The following is a 12215-nucleotide window of genomic DNA, read 5'->3' on the forward strand; positions in this document are numbered from 1 at the left end:
AGAACTCAGGATAGAAGACAAGATGGAGTGCCATCAGAGAAGCCTTCCCGGAAGAGGAAACCTCAGTGCTGAGCAGGACAGCACAGGTGGGAGTAGCCTCAACCAAGGCCTGTTTTTGGCTTGGGGCCAATCGTTGCCACAAAGACCTGATGTGCCCAGCAAGGAGGAGGAGAGCAGAGGAGAGCCCGGCCCGGTCCTGCAGGTCCCCGAAGCGCAGCTGGGAAGTCAGTACAAGCTGGGGTGGAGGCTCCGCTGAGCACTAATGAGAGGAGGCCAAGGTACTGACCTGGAGCCTGCAGCCACCAGGACAGAGATTCTGTCCTGGACTCTCTGAGCTTGGGGCATGCGGGCTGCCAGGGAGGTGTGATGGTGGGAACCCGGGGAAAGGGAGGAAGCCTCCTCCAGGCGTGGGGCAGCCCTGGGTCCTGCCACAGGCAGGCCTCTGGAAGGGCCTCGCTTTTCCTCCCTTGGGCCTCATCCTGGTTTTCTCCTCACCTCCCTGTCGCAGGGTCCCGGGTCCAGGCTGGGGTTCAGTTCCCTGCTCCTCCTCTCTGTGCCCTCCCCCAGCCCGATGGCCCCACAACTGCTGTCTTGGAGTAGAGCGCCGGGAGACCGCGGCGCCGAGGTGAAGAGCGGAGTCCAGAGCCCTCCAGAGCTGGGAGCGAATCCCAGCCCTGCCTATCTTGAGCTGTGTGGCCTAGAGTGAGTCCGACCTCTCTGGGCCTCAGCTTCCTCCGACATGAATGCAGTCACGGAACGCGCCAACGCAGGAGACACCCAGGACATCCTGACCGCTCGGGAGACGCGAGGCGCGGCAGCGGGCACGGGCAGCGGAGAGGGGCACGACCCTGCGGAATCCTCCGGCAGGGCGGGGCCTTCGGGTGGCTCCGGGTGTCCAGGGGAAGGGGCGGGCTCCGGGACGCGGAGGGAAACTGAGGCCGCGGAGGAGGCGACCGTAGGCAGCGCGCTGCGCCTGCCGGCCCCGCGTGGACGGCCCCACTCGGGAGGACGCGGGCTCCTTTTGTCTGCAGCGTCCCCGCCGCCGCTGCCGCCTCCCTCTCCCTCCCGCTCTCGCCGCGGCCCCCGCCCGTCCCCTCCCCCATTGCCCCTCCCCTCCCCCTATTGCCCCTCCCCTCCCCCATTGCCCCTCCCCCTTATCCTCCCCTCTCCCCCTCCCCTTCCCTCCCCTCCCCTCCCTTCCCCTCTGGAGCGGCGGGGGCTGCGGCGCCGCTGCTGACACTGATCGGCCGCGGCCGCCACCGGGCGGAGGCTGCGCGGCGCAGACCCAGGCGGGCGGCTCCGGAGGGCGCGCGGCGATGGCGGCGGCGGGAGGGCGGCGGGTGCGGCGGGCGAGGGGTCCGGGCTGAGCTGCGGGCCGGCCCGGATGGCGGGCGGCGCGGGCTGGGCGGGCGCCCCCGCGGCTCTGCTGCGCTCCGTGCGCCGCCTGCGCGAGGTGTTCGAGGTGTGCGGCCGCGACCCCGACGGCTTCCTGCGCGTGGAACGCGTCGCGGCGCTCGGACTGCGCTTCGGCCAGGGCGAGGAGGTAAGCTGGCCCGACCCCAGTCCCGGTCCGGGGACCCCAGCCCAGCCCCCAGCCCCGCCGCCCCTCCCCCAGCTCTCCCGCCGGGTCACCCGCGTGGCCCGAGGCAGTGGCCTCCCTCCCAATCCCCTCCCTCCGCCGGAGCCCAGGACCTCGGTCCCCCGGGTATCCCCGGCACAGCCGGGCCCTCGCTTTCCCCCCTTCGTGGCGCCTGTGCCCCGAGCATCACGCGTCACGCCCAGGGTGGCTTCTGCGCCCACCTTCCCTCCTCGGTCGTGCAGGTCCTTCTGAGCGGTCTGCACATCCACCCTTGTCTTGGGGAGAGACCTACCAGAATCTGGTCCCAGGGTCCCCACCCCACCCCCAGCTGCGGAGAACAAGATGCAAGGGTCTGTGTACGCTCTGCTGGGCCGGGCCAGGGGGTGAAAGGGACAGGTAGGGGTGCTCTGCAGCCTTGGCTCCTTGGCTGCACCCACCCTGCCCAGACACAGGAGAAGGTGTCTGCTGGGGCCACCGTGTATTCCCGGCTCAGTGCTGAGTGACCTCTCTCATTCAGGCTCTGCTGGGCAGCCAGGCTGGCAGCCGGCTGTGTTGGCTGCAGCAGGCCAGGCAGAGCCAGGCTCGGGGAGTGGTGGCTGAGCAGAGGGCTTTCATGTGGCATCTATTTGGGGAAAGCAGGACTTACGTAGATTGTTAACAGGGCTGGAAGCGGAGGGTCGGTGCAGCCAGTAGGGTGGACGGAGTCATATCACCACACCAGAGTCCTCTGGTGGCACCGGCGTGGGGACTGGGGACTTTGTCTTTAGGGGAAGACAGAACACCCACCTGGCTGAAATGGTCAGGGATTTCCCCTGGAGACAAAAGCCCTGAGAAGTGGGTTTCCAAAACCATCTAAGGCCTCAGGCCCTGCATGGGGGGCCTGGGGCCATGGGCCTCAAATGGGCACTGGCTGGCATTGTGTTCCCGGGACAGGTCAGACCAGGCATTTCAGGACATGGGGGAAGCTGGATGATGGCCAGGTTGGACCCGTGCCTCCGTGTCACCAGACAGTGAGAGACGATGGAGAATTATCTCTCACTGGCACCTGGGCATGGGCCGGGACCTGTGAGTTGCTGAGAGCGGTGGGCAGAAGAGAGCGAGGCAGCTTCAGGGCTTGAGAACTCAGGTACCCACCCCAGGAAACACCACTGCAGTGCCTATGAGAGCCCAGACTGCCCTCTGCGGGGCTCTGCTGAGGGGCACTGCCTGCTGCCACCATGACCTTTCTTCCCTAAAGGCCAGCCACACCCTTCCCTTTTCCCCGGTGGTTCCCATCTGGGGCAGGCTGAGCCGCCTCCTGGTGTAGGTAGAGTCCCGCTCCTTCCTCTCAGGACACAGGCTGCAGGGCGGGTAAAGAAGCCACCAGCTCTGGCTGAAACCTGGAGTCCCCGAACCACAGAGCCTCAGTGGTGGGAAGGGTCTCCCAGCAACCTCTGGCAGGGGCCACCAACCTCGGCCACGTGCCCAGCAAGCCTCACCCACTTCTCCCCCGGCTGGACAGTTCCTGCCATTAGAACCTTCTCCCTCATACACTCTAGAGACAGACCTGCTCGTCACTTAGTCATCACCATTCTGCACAGGGACTCACATGGGTCTCTCTTCTTTGCCGGGGCCTTTAAATATTTGAAAATAGCACTCATGCCCCTTCTCTCCTTCCTAGCTCCTTACTCCCATTTTCCCTTCTCCAGGCCAAATACCCCAGTTCCTGAAGCCCTAGGCCATTTCCATGTGACCCAGTAGCCAGACATCTGGCTTCTGGCCCTGGAGCTGCCATCGCCTAATTCTGTGATTCAGTTTTCCTAGCAATAACATGAAAGGGCTGGACCAGCAGACCGCCCCCCCGCCCACCCAAGACTGTACCAGCCCCAAGACCTTACACATGCACGCAGCTCAGGGTGGGGCTGCCTCTGCACTGTCCACTCATATTAAGTTTCTGGCCACCAAAACCTCCAGGGATCTGTTTTAGAAACCTCTGCCAAGCCAGGGATTCTCCACCCTTGGGGGAGCGTCAGTGATTTCTTTCTTTTAAAAACATACTCTGATATTACTACAGAAGCGGTGGATATGCACTGCAGAAAACTGGAAATAGGGACAAGCAAAATAAAACGTATTGTGTCCTATCTCTCCCGCAGCGCCTCGATGACACTTCTGTCAGACCATTCCAGCTGTTTCCATGCTTATATGCCAATTTTCTCCAGAAAATGAGATCATACTGTGCATACTGTTTTGTAACCTGATTTTTTTGCTGGTAAATGATCATCACTTTTCTGCTTCAATAAATTTTCATCTCGTTTAATATGCAGACCTTTTTCAGATTTCCCTATTTGACCCCAAAATGTCCATTTTTGCTGTTTCCTCTCTAGGACTGTGCAGTGTATGTGGTTGTTGTCACCTTTTAGTCTCTCTTACTGTAACACAATTCCTTTTTTTTTTTTTTCTTTTTTCTTTTAACAATCCTGGCTTGTGGAAGCATTCGGGCCTGTTATCTGTGTCAATAATTTCTGGAATATAAGCCTGTTTCTTGGCCCTTATTCCCATTTAATTTCGTCTTGTTCATTTCCTCACATTGTATGTGTCAAGAAAGAGAATCTACCATCCTACCTCTGTCAGTCTCAGCTGTGGAGAAGCAGTGCTTGGTGTGTCTGAATCCACAAGGCTGGTTAAACATGCGGGGCAGGACCATGGACAGGGCCCCAAGGCACTTGTAGGGGTGGTTTTCTGCTCACACTGTATTGACCGAGACCCGTGGAAATATGCTTTGCATCTCTACTCACTACCCATCATATCCCCTGATGCATTACAAAATCGGAGCGTTGTTTTCCAGCGGTGGAGGGGGCCTCCCTTACAAAATGCAGTGTACTCTGTTTCTATTTCATTTGCTTTAAAATCAGGCAGTGGCATTGATTTCCCAGCCACTTGGTGCTCCGGGGTGGATAATGCTCATTCATTAGATATGCAGTTCAGTGAACTTACAGCTGATTGTCCACAGTTTACCACCTACCCCCAGAATACCAGGGATACCAGGATCAAATGCTTTGCAGAAACCAAAATATACTAGGTCATAAAGTATGAAATAAATATCCATGAGGCCATAATGAAGTATATATAGTATAAATTATTGAACAAATGAATAATAAATAAATAGGAAAATCTCTCGTATAGAAGAAATCCAAATAACATATGCTAATAATTGCCCCACTGAGGAAGTAAAGCATAACTTCACACCCTGTAAGCATGAGGTGTGTAGTGGCTTCCTTATAAAGGGTAGAGTTTGGAAAGGGGAGGGGAAGAACAACTGTATACTGGAGAAACCCAACACACACTGTCTCAGAAGGTGATCAAGGCCAACATCGATAGTGACAGGTCATGATGATGGCATATACCCTTAGTGTGATGTGGTGAGAATAGACCTTTTCCTCTGTGGTCTTCCTCCCAAACCAGGAATCCCAGTCTAGCCCTGAGAAAAACACCAGACAAATCCCAACTGAGAGGCATTCTACAAAATACCTGATTAGCACCTGTCAGATTTGTCAAGGTCATCCAAAACAAGGAAATTCTGAGACACTGTCACAGCCAAGTGGAGACTAAGGAGGCAGATGACCAAATGCAGTGTGGTGTCCTGAATGGTACCCTAGAACCAAGAAGAGGACATTAGGTAAAAACTAAGGAAGTCTGGATCAAGTATGAACGTTACTTAATAATGGTATTTATGGATTAGGTTAGTCCCTGATAGTTCCCTACTTTGTTGACCTAGGTATCACAGCAGAAAAGAGGAGACAGTGGCCCGGGTGTGGTGGCTCATACCTGTAATCTTAAAACTTTGGGAGGCTGAGGTGGGAGGATCGCTGGAGCTCAGGAGTTCGAGACCAGCCTGGGCAACATGGTGAGACCCCCATCTCTACAAAAAATACAAAAATTAGCCCGGTGTAGTGGCATGCACCTGTAATCCCAGCTAGTCGGGAGCCTGACGCAGGAGAATCGCTTGAACCCAGGAGGCAGAGATTGCAGTGAGCTGAGATTACATCACTGCATTCCAGCCTGGGTGACAGAGTGAGACTGTGCCACAAAAAAAAAAAAAAAAAAAAAGAAAAGAAAGAAAAGGAAGAAGGAGGGAGGGAGGGAAGTAGGAAGGAAGGAAGATTTTTGAGGGATGGGGGCACACCACTGCCCTGACCCTGAAAGTCTACAATGCCAGGGGAGCAGGACTCTGATAAATATGTAACATGATGGCTCAACACCCTGACCCCGCGTTGCCTTCCTGATGTATTGCATAGTCTCCCTAACCTCTTTAGGCCTCTATTTACTCATCCATCAAATGGAACTGATCAGAGGCCCCATTCCATAGGGTTATTTTGGGATTTGAGTGAGTTAATACATACAAAGGGCTTAGCCCAGTATCTGCACAGAGTAGGCATAATATCAGAATTGCTGGCGCTCTCCTTGTCATTATTATTATTTTCTTAACACTTGCAAGCATTTTTGAGAGGCTGTTCTAGGCTGGGGATTTGCTAGAAATTGAGGTCAAGATCTGGCACCGGCCTCTGTGTGTTCAACTTACCCTCCTTAACCAGCTGTGGTGTTCCTGCCCCTCGTGCGTCCCCCCGGCAGTCAGAATGGCAGACATTGAAAGCAGCCAGAGATGTCCTGGACCACACTTCCTTGTGATATGGTCCTCTTCCCTTTCCAGTTTGAAGACCGTCCTTCTTGCTAGAAAAATGGAAATAAGAATCACCAAGTAGGCCTCTGCCATGCATTAACCCAGCACCATCTCCTCTGGACAGCAGGCCTGCCTGCTTGGAGATGAAATGATGGTCCCCATTCGGCTCCCTGAGTCCTCGGGTCCCCTCTGAGCTAATGCCCGCTATTGGGGAATTGCTAGTGTCACTTGGCTTAAGCCTGGGTCTTTGAAATGGCAAAAGGGTTGGGGTGCTAGGATGGGCTGAGACCAGCCAGGAGCCAGCCCTGGGGCTGGGGTCGACGTCTTCTGAGATACATGGGCTTCCAGGAACAGGAGCACCTGGAACTAAAGCTCCTCTGCTCATGAGTGGGGATTGGATAATGGGGAAGACATAACTGTATCCCCTTCGCTGTGGCCGGAGGAGGCGGTGAAGGGGAAGGTAGGGCCAGATCAGTGGTTCCCTGTAGGCAGTGAGGAGACCTAGGCAGCCAAGAGTGGATGTGTGTGGGAGAACGGGATGGGGAGCAGGACTGGAGGCAGAAGGCCTCCTCAGGACTGTGGCACATGGTAAGAAAGGAAAAGCAGCCTGACTTGGGCAGTGGCGAGGGGTGCAGAATTGACAGGGGCCTGGAAGGCCGGCAAAGCCCCAACAAGCCACTCCCAAAAGGTGATAGTTAAAGGTGCTCTTTTTTTTTTTTTTTTTTTTTTTTTTTTTTTTTTGAGACGGAGTCTCGCTCTGTCACCCAGGCTGGAGTGGCCGGATCTCAGCTCACTGCAAGCTCCGCCTCCCAGGTTCACGCCATTCTCCTGCCTCAGCCTCCCGAGTAGCTGGGACTACAGGCGCCCGCCACCTCGCCCGGCTAGTTTTTTGTATTTCTTAATAGAGACGAGGTTTCACCGTGTTAGCCAGGATGGTCTCGATCTCCTGACCTCGTGATCCGCCCGTCTCGGCCTCCCAAAGTGCTGGGATTACAGGCTTGAGCCACCGCGCCCGGCCGAAAGGTGCTCTTTTGAGACCAGGCAGCCTCGATGTACCCCACCCTAATGAGGCCACCCTGCAGAGTAACAAGGCTGGCACATCAGAAGGAAGGCCCAGGTGCCCTGAGCCTGGCAGGAAAGGTGGGAGTGCCTGGGACCTGAGGTGGGAGCAAGACAGGAGTGGGCCCAGAGAGACGTTCTCTTTCCTGTGCTTCTGGGGAACGGTGCTCCTGAGGTTGGAGGTCATCATGGAAGTGGGGCCAAGGCTGGGGTCCCTTGGGGCCTGGGGATGGGCACGTGGCACCACACTCTGCTTTGGGGTGGGAGGACAAGTCCTAGCTGGGGCACCCTCTGGCCTCTCATGCCCACCAGTTTGGCTGTGCTGGGAGGAGGCCAGATGCAGAAAGTCTGCTGGGACTCATCCATCTTATCAGACACGCCCCTGCCTTTTTTCTTTTTTTTTTTAATTGAAACAGGCTCTGGCTTTGTAGCTGTGGCTGGAGTTCAGGGCTGCATCACCACTCACTGCAGCCTTGAGCTCTTGGGCTCAAACCGGCTTCCCGCCCCAGCCTCCCAAGTAGCTGGCACTGCAAGTATATGCCACCATGTTCAGCTAATTTTTTGTCAGACACTCTTTTTTCCTGTTTTTTGTTTTTTGTTTTTTGTTTTTGAGGTGGAGTCTCACTCTGTCACCCAGGCTGGAGTGCAGTGGCACCATCTTGGCTCGTTGCAACCTCCACCTCTTGGGTTCAAGCGATTCTCTCACCTCAGCCTCCCGAGTAGCTGGGATTACACAGCCACGTGCCACCATACCCGGCTAATTTTTTGTATTTTTAGTAGAGACGGGGTTTTGCCATGTTGGCCAGGCTGGTCTTTTAACTCCTGACCTCAGGTGATCCACCCGCCTGAGCCTCCCGAGGTGCTGGGATTACAGGCCTGTGAGACACTCTTTTGACGAAGCCTGAATCCATTTGGCAAAACCTTGTGAGTTCCAGCATCATTCCCAAGACACTGGAGTTCTAGAGAAGGAAGCGCCAGAGTTGAGGGGCCGTGCTCTGGTTGGGGGGTGTGATCCCTGCCTCCATTGGTGAGACCTGAATGGGGGACGTGTAGACCTGAGTAGGGGGAAGAATCAGCCCTTCCCATCAGCAAGACGTGCCCTCTGAGGGGTTTCAGTGGGTAGAGAACCTTGAAGCATCCACAAGCTTCCCTTAGGGGCGTCCAGCCCATGAAGTGGGACGTTCCCCCTGTCCAGGTAGGTCACGAGGCTGGACAGGCAGCATGGCTTTCAGACCTGGCCCCAGCTCTGAGGCCTAGGAGCCTTCCCCAGCACTGGGAAGAAAACCAAAGAGGAAAAGAAGAAGAAAGGACTGGGCGGAGGGAGGAGAGCCCGGGCCAGAAGATTCCTGTGTGCTGCCTGGGCTGGTGGGCAGGAAGTAGGGAGCCCAGGTACCTGGGAATGGGGGCGATGGCTACAAAGCCACTCCTTTTTCCTTTAGCAGGGCCTTCACCGCCTTAGAAAGTCGGTGCTGGGCAGCACTGCCTTGGGGGGCAGTGTGTTGCTAGGGTGGGCCGCAGGCTCCTGGACAATGATGCCCCGGCCTGGGCAACCTGCCGCCAGCAGGAATAGGTCCACGTGGTGGAGGGGGTTCTGCCTCAGTCCGGGAGTGTGGGGTGGAGGGCGCCTTCCCTTCCTGTTGCAGCACCCCTTTGGCCCACCCAGCAGTCGTCCCCACCCCAGCCCTGAGCAGTGCCACCAGGAACAGTGCAGAAGGGGAACCCAACAGCTGGCTGAGATTGACTCTTAGAGCTGAGTCACACCAACCTGGGCAGGGTGGAGGGGAAATGCCCCTGGCCTGGAAATGGCATACGGCTTGCCCAAGTCACTGCTGTCCTCCCAGCCCCAAGTTATTGGGTAAATGTGCTAAAATTTTTATAGAGTTGATTTTATGGAAGTACCCCTTACATTTACCCTTAACATGGGTCCAGATGTAAAAAAAAAAAAAATTTTTTTTTGAGACGGAGTCTTGCTCTGTCGCCCAGGCTGGAGTGCAGTGGCACGATCTCGGCTCACTGCAAGCTCTGCCTCCTGGGTTCACACCATTCTCCTGCTTCAGCCTCCCAAGTAGCTGTGACTACAGGCGCCCACCACTACGCCTGGCTAATTTTTTGTATTTTTTTAGTAGACACGGGGTTTCACCGTGTTAGCCAGGATGGTCTCGATCTCCTGACCTCGTGATCTGCCCGCCTCGGCCTCCCAGAGTGCTGGGATTACAGGCGTGAGCCACTGCGCCCGGCCAAAAATTTTTATTCCTAGGCCAGGTGTGGTGGCTCAACTCTGTAATCCCAGCACTTTGGGAGGCTAAGGCGGGTGGATCGCTTGAGGTCAGGAGTTCGAGACCAGCCTGACAAACATGGTGAAACCCCGTCTCTACTAAAAATACAAAAATTAGCTGGGCGTGGTAGCATGCGCCTGTAGTCCCAGCTACTTGAGAGGCTGAGACAGGAGAATTGCTTAAACCTGGGAGGCGGAGGTTGCAGTGAGCTGAGATTGCACCACTGCACCCCAGCCTGGGTGACAGAGTGAGACTCCATCTCAAAAAATAAAAATAAAAAAATAAATACAAATAAATAAATTTTATTCCTAGGCCCAGCACAGTGGCTCAAGCCTGTAATCCCAGCACTTTGGGAGGCCAAGGCAGGCAGATCACCTGAGGTCAGGAGTTTGAGACCAGCCTGGCCAACATGGTGAAACTCCGTCTCTATTAAAAATACAAAAATTAGCCGGGGGTGATGGCACACACCTGTAATCTCAGCTACTCGGGAAGCTGAGGCAGGAGAATCACTTAAACCCAGGAGGAGGAGGTTGCAGTGAGCCGATTGAGCCACTGCACTCCAGCCTAGGCGACAGAGTGAGACTTTGTCTCAAAAAAAAAAAAAAAAGCCATTTTATTGCATTTTTAACATCGTGGGTACCTACTGTGTGCCAACCCTGCCCTGGGCACTGGGAAACAGGAAACAACAGGGACCTGGACTCGCATTCTGATTGGGGGGCACAGGAAAGAGACAGACAAAGGAATAGAAACAACTGTCAGGTGCGGGTAAGTGGCGGAAAAAAACATTAGTGCTGAAACAAAAGCCAATGTACTTAGAACAATGTCATAGATGGATATTGAGGTGGAGCCCAGAATGAAGTGGGGGCTGCACCTTGCAAATGTCTCGGGAACGTGATCCATGCAGAGGCAGGAGCCTGCCCCGGGGCTTAGAGGCACAGTGAGCCCGATGACAAGGGCGGGCCAGTTCCTGCGGCCTTCCCTGCAGGGGCTTTGGCTTTCTTGGAATGAGATGGAAGCCCCCAAATGGTTCTGAGCAGAGGAGAAATAGGATCAGACTTAGGTTTAATGGGGACCACCCTGGCTGCCATGTGGCTCCTCGGAGAGGCAGAAGGGGCCGGGAGAGGCAGGGACACCAGTGCCAAGGCTGCTGCTTCACCCAGGTGATGGGCGCTGGGGGCTGGGAGCAGAGGAGAAGCCGTGGAGCAGTGGCTGGATCTTGAAAATGGAGCCGATTGGCAGTGAGAGTGAACAAGAGGAGACTTTGGAGACAGGCTGCCGTTGCTGGGTGGGGAGGCAGAGAGGAAGAGGGCTGGGTGAGGACTCGGGAGCTCCACGTTGGCCTGTGAGACCTGAGTGCAGCTGTGGAGCCAGTGGCGATGGACAGGTCTGGGGACCACGTTTCAGCCCAACCCTACCTGGCACTCCTGGGCTCTTTCTCCCCTTCCTTCTATCCTGGCCCTTGGGTCTCATCTCACTGCCCACAACAAAGGAATTTACAGAAGCTGACCCAGGTGTGGCCTGGCCCCCTTTAAAAGCCAGACTTGGACAGGCGCGTTGGCTCACGCCTGTAATCCCAGCACTCTGGGAGGCCGAGGCAGGCGGATCACGAGGTCAGGAGACCGAGACCATCCTGGCTAACACGGTGAAACCCCATCTCTACTAAAAATACAAAAACAAAATTAGCTGGGCATGATGGTGGGCAACTGTAGTCCTAGCTACTGGGGAGGCTGAGGCAGGAGAATGGTGTGAACCTGGGAGGTGGAGCTTGTAGTGAACCAAGATCGCGCCACTGCACTCCAGCCTGGGCGACAGAGCCAGGCTCCGTCTCAAAAAAAAAAAAAAAAAGAAAGAAAAACCGGCTTGCCCCAGCATCTTCAGATTCTTGGAGACTCCCCCATGGGCCACAACTTAGGGCCACCAATTTCCTGCAACCTGTCACCCCTGAGGTCACTGCTGAGGACCCATTGTCCATAGCTTCTGTGTCCTTGGGGGCAGGATGAGCAGAGCAGCCCAGAATCCTTACAGGTTTCCATAACAACCTGTGACCCAAGACGGGGAGCATACAGCCGTAGCCCAGATTCCAGCTGTGAGGACCTCTGGCTTCCCTGGAGACCAAGGCCTTGAGTCCAACACACACTTCAGTTGCTGTGGCTCAGGGCTTACAGGCACAAAACCCAGAGAAGATTGCCAGCTTCCTCCAAAGTGTTTGCTGATGACACATGGGCCTACAATGGGCACTGTCCCCAGGAAAATCCCAGTCTAAGGCCAGCACCTCGACAGGATAGGCAGAGGATTGTTATGAACCAAAACAAAAACCAGAAGGGAAGTAGAAGTCATTCAGTGAGACTCCCATTCAGCGCCTGCATCACTCAGTAGCCAAGAGACAGGCACACGCTGCCTCCCAAGGCAAGCCCATTCTCACCTGGCAGAGCTCTGGCTGAGTTCTTGTTCATATAACGAGCTGAAGTCTATCTCCTAGAGTTCCATCTGCTCACACTTCCTCCACCCATTCATCCAACCATCTGCCTGCCCGTTCACCTAAGCATCCACTTACCCATCCATCGACCCATCCATCATCCCTTCCGTCCAGCCATATATACCCAACCATGTACCTCCTGATCCATCCGTCCAGCCAACCGCCCAT

The 12215-nt window shown here is 55.5% G+C and overlaps 1 protein-coding gene across 1 annotated transcript in view; it reads left to right on the forward strand.

Annotated features, from left to right (window-relative positions):
• Positions 1–1357: 1357 nt before the first annotated feature.
• LOC105485203 (RAB11 family interacting protein 4) overlaps positions 1358–12215 on the forward strand; it is a 144204-nt gene continuing 133346 nt past the window's right edge. Inside the window, exon 1 of the mRNA XM_011747428.3 lies at positions 1358–1543. Within this exon, the coding sequence (XP_011745730.2) occupies positions 1385–1543 (159 nt within the window). The 5' untranslated portion in view covers positions 1358–1384. The remainder of the gene's footprint in view (positions 1544–12215) is intronic.

Source organism: Macaca nemestrina, chromosome 17, assembly GCF_043159975.1.
Source record: "Macaca nemestrina isolate mMacNem1 chromosome 17, mMacNem.hap1, whole genome shotgun sequence".
Taxonomy (NCBI): domain Eukaryota; kingdom Metazoa; phylum Chordata; class Mammalia; order Primates; family Cercopithecidae; genus Macaca; species Macaca nemestrina.